Here is an 18,606-nt window from a genome sequence, read left to right on the forward strand (position 1 = left end):
AACCTATATCTTTCATGTCTATTGTCACCATATGTGGCTCTGTGTCTAATCTTGTTTGATAATGCTCTCAAGAAGCACGTTGGGATGTTTCATTGCATTAGGTTGCAATAAAAATGGAGGTAATTCTTGTGTGTTCTTGGTATAGATACTTTTTATAAGCTGTTGAGCAATGCTACAGGAAACTTCCTACACAGCATTTAGAGCATTTTCTGTTATGCTTCCTAAAAAGCAGATGTAGCTGCTGTAATTGTGCAGAAATGTCGGCTGTTGGTTTTCTTATTGAAAGGAAGTTTCATTAGACGTGGTTGCTTGACAATATGGGATTGGCCCTGAGAGGTTAAAATCAACTGAGGCTGAAAAATTTTTCCATAAATATTGTTTTATTAACATTAAGACACAACAATTTTATAGACAGAGATGCTTAAACTCACAGCTAATAGTACAATTTCTTCTGCTTTAACAGGCAGAGGAGTTAATTCTCTGGTGCCTTCTTCTTCAAATTATTAATTCTTTGTCATCTCAAAAATGAAAATGGCTTTTTTTATATCATGCATTGCTGCTGTAAACAGTTTGCTCACAAGAATGACACTCTCTCGGAGTTTCCCTAAGCCTTATCTCTCCTCACCTTTTATTTCAATGCAAGTACATTAGTTTCTTGAACGCACGCAGAAGTTAGCCAATCTGAAACATTAATATCCATGAATACTTTCAAACTTACTCATGTTTTCCAAAAGGCCTTCTAATTAAGGTCAAATTTAGCAGTTTTCAATTCTATCTTTTGATATTTGACTCAATGCATAGAGACAGCCACTAACGAAAGGAGAAGAATGTTAATCGTTGCTATTATTATGCTTGTATGGTATCAGACCATGGTCACTGCCTTCCTCCGATGTGGGTTCCATCAATTTGAAGAATTTGGTTTCACCCTTGTCTCTTTATTAGTACAGTCGAGATTGGGAACTCACATTAAGGTCGCTTTATGTCACTAACATGTTACCTGTTACTTAAATGGTACAACATTTTGTGGTAAGGTATTACAAAGATACGTTGTAAGAACATGTTTGTGTGAAAGGTTGAATACATTATTCATAAACATATAGGCCGGGAATTTCCTTCCTACTTCCCTCACTCTGCTGCTATTGCTTTACTGCAAGTCCAATGGAAATTTCGTTTAATAGGCTGAATGGAGCGGCCACCACTCTTCCAGTGAAGATTTCATACTTGAGGCCAAATAGCTCTGAGGAAATTTCTAGATAATATTTTGTTTCAGTTTATAAAATGTCTGCTTTACTTCTTAACATTTACTTTGGTCCTGCTTTTGTCCCTTTTCCTCTTCTTATCCATCACCTGAATTGTGTGATTGATGTGATAGTTTCCTGCCTTAGATGCTTAAGTTTCTCACTTGGTTTTATGGCACAGGCAGGGGTAGTGGGTGAGTGTGTGTGTGGGAGGCAGAGCATTGTTTGCCTCCACGAAGGCTATTAGCATAAAGAGGACGTGTTGCAGCAGGAGTTCACACAATTAAGATCTTAGTTGTGATCTGATGCAGCATTACCGCAACAATTCTAAGTCTCATGAGATGCACTTAATAATGGTGGACATGTTGTAATCCTGACCTGAAGGACGAGGTGACAGGAAACAACATTTCAGGTAAACTCCTGACACAGATTTCCTTTTCTGGAGTTCATTCACAGCCCTCTCCTTTAAATGGTCAACCACGTTAAAGTGGTATTCTAAGGTCCTATTGTGTGGGTAACACACATATCCAGCCAAACTGCTGAAGGCTGCCACCTGTAGAAGCTTTCAATGACCCTGTAAATGAAGGCAGAGACATTGTGGAAGGTCTCTCTAAAAGAAAGTGGATGTGGCTGCTGTTGTTGTACAGAGGTTTAAGCTGTTACCTTTCTTACTGACAGAATGTTTCATAGGTAGTAGTACATCGATATTCCCGGAATCTTACTGAAATGTTCATTACTTGTGTGTGAGATTTCAAAGCAAATGTCCCATTTGAACTTCACAGCCAAGTTTCCAGTGGTTATTAGCAACCCGAGGAGGCAATGTTGGTTCTTTTCTTTCCCGATCACTCCCAGTGGTGAAATGATCAAATACAGCACAGCCCTTGATTCAAGATAACAAAGTGTGGGGCTGGATGAACACAGCAGGCCAAGCAGCATCTTAGGAGCACAAAAGCTGACATTTCGGGCCTAGAGAAGGGTCTAAGCCCGAAACGTCAGTTTTTATGCTCCTAAGATGCTGCTTGGCCTGCTGTATTCATCCAGCCCCACACTTTGTTATCTTGAATTCACCAGCATCTGCAGTTCTTATTATCTCTGATCACAGCCCTTGATTCAACTTGTTGCCTTCATGATTTATGTAGCTCATTGGTGGCAATTCATTTGAGAAGACCCCATTTCTGCTTTACAACTTGATGACAACAACAGCACAATATACAATTAGATTCATATGAATGGATAGACTGTGATATAAATAAACTTTTAATGAGAGATTTTAGATCTCAATGACTATGACGATGGAATTTATGAAGTTTTCCTTGATATTAAAGCTTTAATGTGAAAGAAGACACTAGCCCGACCTAAACTTGAATTATTATTTCAGCAAAATGAAAAAGAGAGAAATATTTTGAGAAACCAAGCTTTTAATTATGTATTAAATATTCAATAACAAACAGCCGCCACATGTGAAACAGTAAAGACCTGATTTGAATTTTTGCTAACATGTAACCAAAGCAAAACATTTTATGAAATATTCTAACTTTTATTATCTAGTAATGTGTGTGAATCACTTGTTGAAACTTTGTAATGTGAGATACAGGATGTTGCATGCAGTTTCAAATTTATTATATGCATATATACATTCTGTTAGTTTTTGAGAAGTAAAAAGAATCTTTAGCAATTACTAAAATGTTCCTGTTCCACTTTCCAAAAATTACAACATATTTTCTCTGTAAATCATCAAAAATTAAATATATACACCGGACTTTATATAACATTTATTACTAAAAATATGCAACAAAGCTTAATGATCAATAAAAGGCTAACATGGAATAGTGCTGGGGCAAGCAATTGAGATACTTTAAGGCTGTAAAGCTGTGTGTATCCTTATTAAATTCTATAATGTAAAAATAAATCATTACTGCTTCAAAAGTCAGCTTTAGAAACACTTTGTTTGGTCTGATTGTTTACTAACACTAACTGTACAGATTTACTTTGTGCAGAAATGTGAACTATATAGTAAGCCAAAAAAGGGTAGCAAGTTTCTAGGACGACAAAGCTCAGCTAATGTAACCAGCACTTCTATAAATGTTTGACAACATTGCACACATTTGTGAACATTAAACTTTACAACAGTGCATTTGCCTTTCTGGTATTCAACCATTTGTGAATTCATACTCCACCTAATGCCAATTTTAAAAATACTTTCAAACAAAATGATTTTAAAGTAAGTACTTGTGAACAATATAGGTGCTCATAATCTTTAAAAATGTCAAAAACAATCTTCAAACTAAAAACCTGATTTTGAATTTTAGAAGTGCAACACATTGAATGAAAGTAATTTTAAGCAAGAATGGAAAAGATGATTTGCATTGTATTAAAAAAATGTGTCTCAGTACAACACTACCAAGAGATCATAATGAACACAGGATTAAATACCACACATGGTGAGGTCAGTGTGGCTATTAAACTGTTGTAACATATTTGGTTATATGAAGATTTCTCAACAGGTTGGGATAACTCATTAAAATGGTAGCTGTCAAAAAAAAGCCGATAAATTGAAAAGTGCTGAATTAAGTAGAGGCCTGGATAAACAACCTGTAAGGTTTCAGTCTGATATAGGTTTAGAAATAGACTTTCCAAATGTATATGTCAGTAGGTCAAACATACCAGCAATTATCTTGTAAGAAGGTGATGAGATCATGTACTCTTCAAACCCTATTTAATCTCAGCTGTGCTGCTGCTGGCTGGAGCACCACAGGCAAGGAGTTCATTCCCACAATGATAAACAGCAAACATCATTTCTGTTGCAGATTGATTAGGGAGCTATAGAGCGGCCAGCCCCTGTTGTCTAAGAAGGAACAGCATGAAAGCGCAAACAATGTTAGTCCCTCCATCACTACCACCTAGATTTCTGTTTAATCTTTTTTGATGGCTATTACCTCTCATAATGTTTTCCAGCAGCCTAAACAAATCAACAAAGTTCTTACTTTTCAGCAGATGCAGTGGTGCTATTTCTGACAGAATATGCACAAAGGATTGTTTGTGATGTCCATGCAAGGTTATTAGGCACAAGCAACCTTCAGATAAGAGGTCGCCTCTGACCACTCAACAACAACATACTTAGCTGCAGTCTCCAACTGTGGAAAACAGCTGTTTACTGAAGATGGTCTCCAAGGACATTAAGAAAATCATTATTTTGGCTATATTAATAGGCAAATATCATTCAAAAGTGCACAATATCACTTGGACTTCCTTTTGAATCAGGAGTCTCATTGCAACCAAATTCCAGATAATAAAATCCTGCAGAATTGTGGGAAGAACAAGGATGATGATGATAGAATTATTCTTTAATTTCTGTTGGTTGTTTTACTGGTGATGAAAAACAACTGAAAACCTTAATTAAATGTCTCAACTCAGGAAAAAATTATCCTGACTGTCTAAGTCGTATTTTAGAAAATTCTGAGCAATCATTTAAGAACATAGGTTGTTGAGTCCAGAAATAAAATAGGGCAATGCTAGAAATTTTTAAAATTTGGGCCAAGTGAACTCAGCTCAAAGTGAATAAGAAAATACAGTAAAGATAAGCAAATTCTGCACCTGTTATGTGCACTGGCTTCAATGTTTCTCACAAAAGTTTATTGACCCCTTGTGCTGTGCTACCATTTTGGTTCCAGAATTGGAATCAGCAACTTGCCAATACAGCTCTATTGCATTTAGCATCTTGTTGTTACATTCCACTGTATAAAAAGAAATTACTTTTCATTTAAAACATAGCGTCAAACTCAATGATTTTCCTATAGTACAATGCAACCATTTTAAACCTTGATTCTACTCGGGGCATGTGGCAAGTGTGGACCAGCAGAGAATCAAAATCATCTAGGCGTGCCAATGTGGGATTAGAGGCTTTTTAGTATCTGAGCTTCATATAAATACAGCAGGGTCAACGCTGGCCTGCACCCAACATCAATGTTAACCAGCAAACAGATGGGAGTTGCGTGGGGACACCAGAGGCCATTGGGTAGGTTGCAGGATGAATGAGCAGTTAGGTTGGTCCAGGGTTTGGATGAGGTCCCAAACAGAAATCCATGTGGAACCTGGGAGACCCAAAAATTCTTTATGGGGCCTGTCTCCCTGAAATCAGTTAAAAGTATTTTCTTCCCTCAGCCTTCTTATGGAGATGTTTATCTGTGCACTGGACTTCTGTAAAGAGGCTGACACCAGACTTGTGCTGATTAAATGTAATCTGGTTCTCAATGATATGATCAGACCTTATCTGTAAATGTCACTGAGACCCTGACCTGTGTGGCGTGAGAGCTTCAGATGCTGTTCAAAATTCCCTGTTGAAGCTGTTCCAGGGACTGCCAAACTGTCAGCTCTACCCTTTACATGCTCCTTCTTTCATATGCTTTATCATCTGTAAAGTTAATGTTTGTTTTCACTTAACAGCCACCGTAGGTTTCTGGACTTTGAAGTACATCACCATATTCTGCAACATTGTCAACAGATTATATGGCAGGGAATACTTATGCTTACATAAAAAATGATCAAAAGAAGTGAAAGATCTGTAGAGAACTTTTTGGAGGCATGTGAAAACTGTAAATATTGTGGCGCATATATTAGGCCAAAGTAATGACTTAAATATGATGCATTTCTTATCTACTTTTTCCAATGTTTCTAAACGTCTACCACCCTTTATTGTCACTATTGCGTTTTTAGGCAACAAAACATTATCTGATTCTTGTTTTATTTAAGAATTCTTTCACACCCCCTGAAGGTCAGTCACATAAAACATCCATAGGTACAATTTCCCCAGTACCAGTTATTCTTTATGTGTGACTGTTGACAGACTGTTTCTGCCTGGGAGTGTCCCTGCAAAGCTTAATCCTGCTCTTGGATAATTACCAATGGCAAAATTCTGAAGTCAGTTTTTCTCCTCTCTAACCCCCTTGTGCTTAGATCCATTGTTGCTCAACAGACATCACTCAACTAAGACCATCTAGCTCAGCACAGACTGACATCTTTCTATTCTGTGTTGCTCAGTTATTCAATGGATAAATTGATTAAACTATCAGTGTTTGATCTTTATTACCATCTGCTTGACAAATGAATAGAAAGAGAACAGAGATTTATATAGCACCACATCAATTTTGAGAAACTTGCAAAAGCATTTCACATAAATTATTTTCAACTGTAGTCACTGTTATATAGACAAATATAACAGCAAACAAATTGGGATATGTTGACAGATGGACAGAGTTGATATAAATTCCATATTTCTGTATAACTAAGAAAATTCTTGTTAACTGTGTTCTTTAATTAATGCAAGAAGTACGAGCCGTTAAAATCTGTTTCATACACTAGAATCCGAGTCAAGCATCTTATTAAACTGAGTAAAGGCATTCACAAAACTGAATTATTCCCATCACATTTCTGTAACATTACAATATTATGTACAATGGTGTGGAATTTTCTATTAGAAGCAATGAACATGATTTGCTTTCATTAAACTTAGCGGAATTTGTGGTTATTAGGAGTAAAAATGACCTGGTATCCTCTACAAAGGATTTGGAGACTGTGTGAAAAAGGCAAGCAAAGATGTGTCTGCTTAACAAGTCGGATTGATGAATCCTTTCTGAGGCCGTTAGAGTGCAAGTGATGCTCAGTGGACATTGTATTTTAGTGCTGGCTGCTTAGCCCAGCTAGCTCAGGCAATAGTCAATTGCACGGCCTTGCATTTGAGCTCCATGTTATGAATGTAGCTTCAATGTTAAACGCTGTCACTTTTGGGAGTAAAGCCCAGCTCCCCTGTTCTCTGGGAACGTCACTCATTCAACTGAGTCCTTTGGAGCTGAATGGTTCATCTGGTAATGCTCCTGTCAATGAGCAGGAAGGTCCCCAAGTCCAAACCCTACTTCATTGCTTGACGGTTTGGGAAGTAATGCCATTTGTGCTTTTCTCTATAGTCTGCATAACTTATACCACATATGGTTTCCTCTGCCAACTGAAGTGAGCACAATCCTGACAGTGTCATGTTAAGCAAGAAGAACCCTGCATACACATCCCTGCCAGAAGTAACTGGGGCACATCAAGATGCAGCTCTTTGCCAATGCGGCCCCAAAAACCGCAGAAACGTTGTGGGCACTGATGAGAAGCAGCTTGGTTATAAGAACTAGGCAGGGTGATGACTTCACAAGACATAACAGCATGGGCAGCAGGTCCATCTGCAGTGACAAGTTTGCTGATGAAAATTTCAAACTAAAACACAAAGAAACTGATACCCTGTACACAGGAAACGCTAGAACAAATACAAATGGATCCCAATTCTTTATATGCCCGGCAGATACCCCATGGTTGGAAAGTGTGTGGTATTTGATGAAATGATACAGGGTTACAATACAAATGAAGGAGAACTTGGGCAGTGATGATGGCAAAACTAAATATGCTGCGAGCATCATTAATTGTCGACTGATGTGAATGGAATTATACATTAAATAAAACCTCATCACTTGAACAAAAACAGAGCTAGGTTCTTCCCAATGGGGGTTTAGCTATTTAAATGGTCTGCCTGCCTCTTTGGAATTTACAGCTGGTGCATATCACAGCCCATCGTTTGGAAATGGCCCAGTACCCTGTCCCCCTCCTCAGCCATCCATTGAGATGTCAGTGAAATTCTGCCCGCTGATTCAATGTACACACAATGAAATAAAGAGAAGGAAAGAAAGTTAGAGTTAAGAAAGAAATGAAGCTCAAATATTATTTATTTTCTTTTCAAGTCTAAAACAATAACTAAAAACTGAAGAACTGAGACTCCACACATACATATGTTGAGTTTCAGGACCAAAAACCTTGTGTGGCTGTAATATATCATCTGCTGAAAGTTCACTTGAATTGACAAGACCTACATTTTTCTGGCATGTTTAAGGGTGTCTATTAACTTCATGCTATTTCATTCACATGAATGCTAAATCTTTCAGTAAGATTCTGTTACAGAGTTTCTGCTGGAGCACGGAAACCTGGACAGGAATTTCTTTATTTCTGCCTTTAACAGAACATGTACAGACTGCAGAAGGTGCAGTAATATCCACATTGTTACTTTTTATTTTGTAAATCTGGCCCGTTATTAAAAAGAATTGGGGCAGGTTTTAGACTATGGCCGCATGTCAATTCTGAAATAATAATAAACTATTGCAAATCTCATTTGAGAAGTTAACAAAATTCTCAATGTTAATAACAGTTAATTCTCTGTTTACTTACATAATTTTTCATAACCATAGATCAACAGATGTAGAGACAGATGTAGGTGCACATTGATGACGGGAAGAGGAAAGTAGTAAATAAATCAGACATAATGAAGGTGATAAAAATTGTGAGCCTTTGGAAAGCCTCAAAAGATATGTCAGCCTTTGATAGGGCAGACTGAACAGGCAATTAAAACTGGCAGGCAAAATTGAAGTGAAACAGTAACCAAAATGTATGCATCAGTCTGTCAACAATGACCCTGAAGTCCAGCATCCAAACCTGTTTGATAGCAGCTGAAGTGGATTGGTAGCTGCATGAGGAACTTGCAGCTAAAGTTGCCCTTTTTTCCATCACTTAGATTAAGAGTATAACATGGCGACTAATGATGCATCCGGCATTTACGAGCTCTGCTGGCTTTGAGGAAAAGTATCTGCATTTTGGTTTTTAAATTGAAGTCATTCCTTGTATGTCAAGAAATCTAATGGATGACACCCTAAAACAAATGAATGCCTCACCTTCTTCACTTGCATTTTCAGCCCTATCTCCAAGGAGGAAATTAACAGAAATAGAAAGCAGGACTTTTTTTCTGTGTTATTTAGTACTTCAGTGTGTACCAAAGATGAAAATAGCCCATTCAAAAATTGAATGAAAATAAAAAAAAGTTTGTCTTTTAACAAGGATTTTAATAATCCAAAATTTTAAGCTTGCAGGCAGACACTCTTACATGTAAATAGGTGTAGTGATAGGATGCTTAAATGGTAGCAGGCTTCCAAATCTACCATATTTTGATAAACACATTTTCATTCTTCTAATTTAAATTTTTAATCTTTAGTTGTACATTAAAAGAACATGAAAATTAACCAAGCTTATACAGTGAACATTTCTTTTTAGTGATCTCATTCCAGATGACAATGCAGCTGAAGAACCAAAGGCAAATTTGATTTTGGTTTAAGTGCCATTAAGTTTTACTGAGTAGAGATATCACAAGGTGTGGTACTCGCCACACAGAACAGAAAAGTGCCAGGTTTAATGATTATCACTGAATTAACTGATATAAACAAGGCTGGAATTAGAGATGGTAAAATTAATCTTAATACTAGTGAGATAGAGAGGAAAATAAGAAAAGTTAGCTAGAGTTCACGATCTTGATTGCTATTTTTGTATTACAATATTTTGCATTACAATGTATGCAGATATTTGGCTATAACAGCCTGTCAACACTCACCATTCTAGGTCCACACATGAAGAGAGGCACTTGGGTGAAGTACCTGAAGCCTCCCAGATACCATGGAGTAAAGACTGGGCTAAGAGGAAGCAATTTTTGATAATGCTTCACAACACCACATAGTTTATTGTACGAATGTATACTACTAGAGGAGGCCTCATTGGCAGTTTTGCATTTTGTGAAGGTGTGGGTCCACTATCACTAAGGAGTGGTAAAGTACACCAACACCATTTCTGAAAATGCACAGGTACCAGTGAAGTTCTTCACCTCTAGTCTACATTGCAGATCTTATGGAATGCCTGCTATCATTTCAAGGATTAAAACAGCTCTGAATTAATGAATTAAATCACTTTAAACCTCTAATTTACTTTGTTTACTGTGTGATTATGATGCAATTTTTGCTCTTTCCTTGGCATTTAATTTGTTATATTCAGCATGTGAAAGGAGTTTAAATTTGCAGCTGTTATATGCAATACAAAACTCAATGCTCTTTGAAATTTCAAGCAACATTCATTTCTCAAAGGGTTGAAACATTTGCATTCAATCTAAAGTAAATAGATTGAAATTTGTTCATCTGGTTTCCCATGTATCTCTAAGGATAGTATTCCAGAAATATTCTATATATATATATTTACACACATATATGATCTTATTGTAACATAAACCTGTTCAAATCTATTCAAGTTGTGCTCAACCCCAATACTCCAGTACTGTGTGGAGTATAACCGCTCTCAACGCATTGTTCAGCAAGTCAGTGACTCAACATGTATAGGTTACTATTATTTCACATCCTTGATCCAAGATTGCTTGGTAAGAAACCTTTCACATTGCTAACAGGACGCACATCATTTTGATGTCGACGGCGCTCAATAAACAAAGCCAACCTTGAGGTATCCAGTGGGGTTGTGGAATAGCTGTCATTCTGAGGATGAAGCCAAGGATTTTGTAAACAGGTGGCAGCTGTGGGTCTCCAGCGGAAGTCACCCTGAAGTAGGGCCCTTATGAAGTCTCGTGCAATGTGACTAATTCCCTGGAAGTACTCATCAGGGAAACTGAAATCCCGTCGACAAATGTTCATGCATGTTTCCTCTACACTCTCGTCTAAGAAGGGGGATACCCCACTCAGCATCACGTAAGTGAGGACTCCAAGGCTCCAGATGTCTGTACTTAATGAAACTGGTGTTCCCTGAATTACTTCAGGAGCTGCAAATTCTGGATTTCCCAACAACTGATGTACGTAATAATAAGTTGTGATTTGAACAGCGTCACCGAAATCTATAAGCTTGACACGTGGCACAGGCGTATGAAGATCAATCAATAGATTTTCTGGCTGTTAGAAAGAAAAACATTTATTAATAATGCTCAAACAGTGTCTTATGCATTACAAGGTTCAGCCTGTGTGAAGGCAAGTTATTGATTTTCTTTTTTATTCATTTGTGGGACTTGGATGTCACTGGCTGGACTAGCATTCAGCCCATAAAGAACCTGAAACAGAGATAACAAGGTGTAGAGCTGAATGAATCCAGCAGGCCAAGCTGCATCAGAGGAGCAGCGATAGGTTCTATAATCCACAACTTCTAACGTTCACCTCTCCCTCATGTTACAGAGGAAACCTTATTTCTAGATCATCTTTAGGTCAACTCACTCTTCAGCTATGTATTCATCTATGGCTGGACATCTGCCTTCAGGACCATTGTCAATCATTGTCATTGAATGGATTGCCCATTGTGTAAAGGTAACTTAAAAGATTTCATTGATTCTTTTGAAACAAGTTCCAATATATCTGGCAGTTCTCCATTGCCAAAACTCCAGGTTGACTGAAGTTGCCATGACTTGCTTGGAACCTCCCACTATAATAACCTGGGAGAATATTGTAGTACAGTACAAATTTCACTGGCAAATTTTCTGCCACAAATGCAGCTCCCTCTTTCTGTGTGACAGTACCAACTCATGGCACAAAACAGTTAGCCTGGCTTTGGCATGACCAAAAACAAGATGGGATGGTTTTATTTTAGTAAACTCCTACCTTCAAATCCAAATGAGCAACTCTGCAGTTGTGTAGGTACTGGAGAGCCTCCAAAGTATCCCGGATGTAAAAGGCTACTTTTTCTTCCAAATGTTCCCCTTGGTTTACCAAGAATTCAAGCAAGCGACCATTATCTAAGCTTTGATACAAAAGCAAAAATACTTAGAATGCGTCAATAGTGAATGTACATACTAATCATACCTCGTGACGAAGGAAGAAAATTAAAGCAGTTTTTAACTGAAACAGATTAAACTCACTTCACATCTGAGACAGCATATGTATGTTATATGTGTCATTTATGAGGACTTATTTTAAGAGTTTTAATGCTTGAACTCTGGGGCAAACCTAATTACTTTTCTGGCCCAATGACTTCAGTGGAAAGTAAAATTGAATGGGGACATAAAATGTGTGTCCAACCATGTTGTGTTATTTTCCAGCTGGTGGGGGAATTAAGTTAGAATTACACCCAATTACCCAGCATTCTCAGTGATATGTTCTCAACAATTTACAATCTATGTACATGATTTGGACTGAAGGTCTAAAATTACCGATGACACTAAGGTCGGTAGGAAAATAAGTCATCAAGCCGCGGTAGAGAGTCTGCAAAGGGATACAGACAAAGGGATAGGACATTGGACAAAATAATGGAAATAGAGTAAAATAGCGGCAAATGTGAATTCATCCATTTCCACAGGAAGAATAGAAGAGCAGTATACCATTCAATTAGAGAGGGATTGCAGAAATCAGTGGGAGCGAGGGATCCGGATGTTCCAGTATGGCAGGTACTTAGGAAGGCAAATGAAACGTTGTTATTCACAGCAGGACAATGAAATATATAAGTCGGAATGTTTTCCTGCAGCTGTGCATATCAATAAAGGACAGTATAGCGGCTGAATAAGGCTCAGTAAAGTCTTTCAGTGGAAAGGACTGAGACCACTAGGTGACCTCAAAGGGTCACTGTCAGTTGATACCACACTAGGAGTGCTTGTTAGTATTGAGGGACTGGATGCAACAGCGGGAAGCCAAGCAAGTGGGCATTGCAAGTATATAACTGGTGAACTTATGGGACAATAAAAACATTGGAAAGGAAAATTAAAATCTAACACAATGAAGCTATGGATATCATTTGGATAGAATAAATAACGTATGCACGAAATGAAATCATGTGAAAGTTAGAGATCTGAAAGGATGCGGAGATCAAAACGAGAAGGAATAAAACACACTTGATTGGGACACCAAAACATCTCAATAACGTTCTTGAAAACAAATACAAAAGGATTTTGATCAACAAACAAATTGTTGCATGCCCAGAAGCCATTTGGCCAAAATGACAACTTACCCTGGTTGAGTGCAGAAAATAAACTGAAAGGTGGAATTTTTTTTACTCATCCACAGGATGAGGATATTTCTGGCTCGGCCATCCTTAATTGCACAGAAGGCAGTTAAGAATCAACCAAATTGCTGTGGGTCTGGAGTCATATGTAGTCCAGACCAGGTAAGGATGGCAGTTTTCTTCCCTAATGGACATTAGTGAACCAGATGGGTTGTTCTTGACACTTGAGGTTGGTGGGGTGGTACGTGAGGTGCAATGTATAGAGCTGGATGAACACAGCAGGCCAAGCAGCATCATAGGAGCAGGAAGGTTGACGTTTCAGGCCTAGACCCTTTTTCAGAAATGGGGGAGGGGAAACGCGGGGGCCACGGTCAAGGGCGTGTGATCAGGGTCGGTGATCGAGAACGCCCTCGACCGTGTCTCCCATATTTCCCGCAACTCATCCCTCACACCCCCTCCCTACAATAACAACCAAAACTGAATCCCCCTGGTCCTCATGCACCACCCCACCAACCTCCGGATCCAACGCATCATCCTCCAACACTTCCGCCATCTGCAATCCAACTCCACCACCAAAGACATTTTTCCATCCCCACCCTTGTCTGCTTTCCAGAGGGACCACTCTCTCCATGACTCCCTTGCCCGCTCCACACTTCCCTCCAGCCCCACCACACCCGGCACTTTTCCCTGCAGCCGCAGGAAGTGTTACACCTGTCCCCACACCTCCCACCTCAGCCCATCCCAGGCCCCAAGAAGACTTTCCACATCAAGCAGATGTTCACCTGCACATCTTCCAATGTGGTATACTAGATCCACTACCCGTTGTGGCCTCCTCTACATTGGGGAAACCAAGCAAAGACTTGGGGGCCACTTTGCAGTACACCTAAGCTCAGTTCGTACGAAACAACTGCACCTCCCAGTCGCGAACCATTTCAACTTGCCCCTCCCCCCCACCATTCTGCAGAAGACATGTCCATCCTGGGCCTCCTGCAGTGCCACAACAATGCTACCTGAAGGTTGCAGGAACAGCAACTCATATTCCGCTTGGGAACCCTGCAGCCCAATGGTATCAATGTGGCCTTCACAAGCTTCAAAATCTCCCTAACCCTGGCCGCATTCCAAAACCAGCCCAGCTCATCCACGCCTTCCTAACCTGTCCTTCCTCCCACCTATCCCCTCCTCCTAGCTCAAGTCCCACCCCCATCTCCTACCTACTAGCCTCATCTCGCCTCTTTGACCTGTCTGTCCTCCCTGGACAGACCTATCTCCTCCCTACCTCCCCACCTACACTCGCCTTTACTGGCCCCGTCCCTGCCTCTTTGACAGGTCTGTCTCCTCTCCATCTATCTTCTCCTCTATCCCTGTTTATTTCAGATCCCCCTTCCCATCCCCCATTTCTGAAGAAGGGTCTAGGCCCGAAACGTCAGCCTTCCTGCTCCTCTGATGCTGTGTTTATCCAGCTCTACACCTTGTTATCTCAGATCCTCCAGCATCTGCAGTTCCTACTATCTCGGATGCAATGTATTTTTATTTGTAAGCATTCTTTGTGCTACAGAAGCCAGCTTTCTGTAAAAATATAACATTCAGGACACACTCAGCTCCAAGAGGCTGTTACATTTGGCATTTTAAAAATATTGGTTAGGTACACTTCTGCCTAGAAGTAGTGCAGTCCTGATTGCAAGGTTTTGAGCAGGTCATTAGGGCAATTCAACAGTCACTGAGGTGGAGACTGTAAGTCAAACTTTATAGTATACAAGAGATAATGGGAACTGCAGATGCTGGAGAATCCAAGATAATAAAGTGTGAAGCTGGATGAACACAGCAGGCCAAGCAGCATCTCAGGAGCACAAAAGCTGACGTTTCGGGCCTAGACCCTTCATCAGATTAAACTGATGAAGGGTCTAGGCCCGAAACGTCAGCTTTTGTGCTCCTGAGATGCTGCTTGGCCTGCTGTGTTCATCCAGCTTCACACTTTATTATCTTTATAGTATACAATGCCACTTTTAGCTATACTGCTGGGAAAGCAACTGAACTATATGAGGTCGGTGTATGAGTCTCAGTGAGAGGTTCCAAGAACAGTTGGATATCTCCATTCTGTCAGAACTCAGCTTCAAGTTCTAGTTGTTGGAGTCAAGGCTGTGATAATGTCCTCAGTGCTGTGAAGGTAAGAACGGAGACCATTAATCGGACAACTGAGAGTGGGGGTTGAAATATACACAAGAAGTATTTGCTTGATGCAACTGACCAAGATTAAAACTCAGGGAAAAATTCAGGGGCAGTTCTAACTTGGTGATCCTGGCTGTTGGCAAAAAAAAACTGGAGTTCTGCCTGAGAGTAAGTACTGAAACACAGATTTTTGAGTCCAGTGGGGTGTAGACCCAGTAAAGAAGATTGATCAACCAGAACGAAGCAGTCATTGAGGCAGCGCATGAGATAATTGATCCTGAGAGTTTCAAGGCCAGGTTAGCAGAAGTGAACAATTATAATTTCTTGTGAAGCTTAATGAGACATGATGATCAACTGTGTTATTAAACTCTGACAGAAATTGCTGAGAAATCTGTAGGACCCATCTTGATTGCATTTGCCATTTGGTGTGCATTGAGGTATTTACAGTCTATTGTGCTTATTTACCGCATGTTAATTATGGGTGTTACAAACATGTCCTACTGTTGATCATATTTTTACTGATACTGTATAGAAAAATTACTATCTTTTTGTTTTTAAAACCATGGAGTGTTGTGGCTTTATTCGCTTAGTGATTCCCCTGGTTCTCAATTTTTATGATGCATTACTGGTTCCTAGCCAGCAAATGATAAAATGTTTTCAGTCTAGTCCATGCATGCAACAATACTTTTGCATCTAAAGAACTGCAATTTATATAATTCCCCATATATGAGAAAGATTTTTTGTGTACTAACTTATTTTGAAGTGTAATCATTGAAACTAGATAGTTAAATATAATATCCACATTCCCAAAAACAGTAGAAGTACAATTGTGATTGTCTTACCAGATCATAAGGCTGCTTTCAGAGAGAGAATACTGCAGATGGTTTGATCTGAGGATCATCATGCCTCAGGCAAGTGGAACGTTTAAGGTAACCTCAGCCAGTGCAGGGACCCATGTTACTGGTGTCACTCTGCATTGCCAACCAACCTTCCAGCCAACTAATCTAAACCAACCACTAATACAATGCTCGATTTGTCTGTTTTTGATTGGTAGTTTGGCAATATGTGTTGAATAATTATCTGTAGATTCAATTAAAAAATGCAGAATAAAAGAAGTATTGGAACAGAATCTTGAAGATGTCTGAAGCTTGCTTTTACCATCTCATGCCTTAGTAATTGTTTGTAAAACACTTGGTTTAAAATACAACATATTTGAACTTGCATTAGCCTAAGGATCTGCACAGCTTTGTTTTTGCAGATTTCCAATTTAACGTCACATTTATGTTATTAGTTGCTTCAAAAATAGATCTCAGCAATAATTATAGCCTACTTAATGACCCAGCCTCAACAGCCTATATTCGTAAAGAATTCTGAGTGTTCATTTTGCACTTCCTTCTTATTCATAATCTATGCGTATGAATGGTGTATTATTAATTCTTTGCATGTTCAGTAACCAATAATATCACTTGCTTGTTAATTAAAGAAGACCTGCTTAAATTGGATCTATTTAAAACATAAATTAATTTTGTCCAGGAGGAAGATATCCACAAGGAAAGGATCCTTTTTTAAATGAACCTTACTACAATCAACTAAAAGATGTGTGATTATTAAAGGGGGAGCCAGTTCTCACCCAGGAGCGTAGTGATTTGGACATCCATCTGGAAGTGTGATAACTTGGAGAACTTCGCCCAGTGTCTGGTCATTGCAGAAGGGGATTGAAGCACTGGCAAGTGCTATGTCTGTGTCCCAAAAGCTTCTTTCGGGTACCATGAAAGATGCTTAAGCTTCCCTGATGACTCAACTGGCTAAAGCAGTGAGTTGTTAAAATACATAATCAAGGAAGACAGCAGGTCAAATTTCCCAACTATGTTGAGTTTGATGATACTGGTCACAAAGACAGAAGAGAAGCTATAATTGTTTTCTATATCTCTGGGCTACGGAGGAGATAAAGGCAACAAAAATGGCTCAGATTCCTGCTGCTAATTTCTGTCCAGTGATAACCAGTTGATCAGTGATGAGATGGTACACAGGGGACTTGGTTCCCAAGAAACATTTTCCAGTAATGAGTTTGGAGGACAGGAAGAAGAGAGAAAACTAAGGTGTAAGTGTAAGAAAAAAAATGTTGGCATGCAGGAAACTAATTTACAAGAATTAAATAAGATGCAAATCAATCCCATACGTAAATGCAAATTATATTTCATCAAACAAATTTTGATGGCTTACAGGATACGAAATTGATACTTACAGTTCAAGAACTAAAATGTAGCCAGAGGGAAACTCGTAAGTATCACATATTGCAGGAAATTGTGGGTGTTGTAGGTTTAATAAAATAGCTGCCTCATGTGCTACTTGATCTTTTTTCTTCATTTTTTTGCTGATGAATTTGACAGCTACTTCTCTTTTGGTTGACTTTTGTATACATTTTTTCACCACAGAGAAACGACCCCTGTAACACAGAAATGTATTCAAAATTTAAATAGACAGAAATCAAGACACAGATCCTAAATCGTTTTTGTAATTCATTCAGGGGAAGGGAGCATTGCTGCTTGGGCAAGCATTTATTGAGAAGGCAGTGATGAACTGTTTTCTTGAACTGCTGCAGTCCATTTGGTGTAGGTACACCCACACAGTACTATTGGGGAGGACGATTTAGGAGTTTGGCTCAGTGACATTGAAGGAACGGTGTCATTTCTCCAAGTCAGGATGGTGAGTGGATTGGAGGTGAACTTGTAGGTGGCGGCGTTCCCATGCAACTGCCACCCTTTCCTTCTTGATGCTGGTGGCTGAGAGTTTGAAAGGTATGAAGGAGCATTGGTAATTTGTTGCAGTGCATCTTGTAAATGGTACACACTGCTGCTACTGTGCACCATTGGTGAACAAAGTGGATGTGGTACTAATCAAATGGCTGCTTTGACTTGGATTGTTTCAAGTTTCTTGAGTGTAGTTGGAGGTGCACTCATCCAGACAAGTGGAGAGTATTCCATTGCATATCTGGCATATACAGATAGTAGAAAGGTTTTGGAGAGTCAAGAGGTGATTTCTTGCTGCAGAATTTGGAACCTCTCATCTGGCCTTATCACAGTATCTACATGGTTAGGGCAGTTCATTTTCTGGACAATGGTAAGCCCCAAGGTATTGATAGTAGGAGATTCAGCGATAGCAATGTTGTTGATTATCAACTGGTGATAAAACATAGAATAGTACAGCATAGGAACAGATCCTTCGGCCCACCATTTCTGTACCAACAATGATGCCATTCTAAAGTAATCCCATCTGCCTGTTCATGTGTCTACCTGAATGTCTCTTGAATGTTGCTATCAGATCTGCTTCTACCACCTCTCAGGAAGGCATTCCAGGCACCTACCACCCTCTGTATTAAAAC

At 39.3% G+C, this 18,606-nt stretch overlaps 1 protein-coding gene across 2 annotated transcripts in view; it reads right to left on the bottom strand.

The window, feature by feature from the left end:
• Positions 1-2,696: 2,696 nt before the first annotated feature.
• kalrna (kalirin RhoGEF kinase a) overlaps positions 2,697-18,606 on the bottom strand; it is a 693,809-nt gene continuing 677,899 nt past the window's right edge. For both annotated transcript variants that reach the window (XM_059647272.1, XM_059647273.1), the window contains 3 exons: positions 17,470-17,670; positions 11,726-11,864; positions 2,697-11,029 (listed from right to left, as the gene is read on the bottom strand). In XM_059647272.1, the coding sequence (XP_059503255.1) occupies positions 10,484-11,029; positions 11,726-11,864; positions 17,470-17,670 (886 nt within the window). In that variant the 3' untranslated portion in view covers positions 2,697-10,483. The remainder of the gene's footprint in view (positions 11,030-11,725; positions 11,865-17,469; positions 17,671-18,606) is intronic.

The sequence above is a fragment of the Stegostoma tigrinum genome, chromosome 7 (assembly GCF_030684315.1).
Source record: "Stegostoma tigrinum isolate sSteTig4 chromosome 7, sSteTig4.hap1, whole genome shotgun sequence".
Classification (NCBI taxonomy): Eukaryota; Metazoa; Chordata; class Chondrichthyes; order Orectolobiformes; family Stegostomatidae; genus Stegostoma; species Stegostoma tigrinum.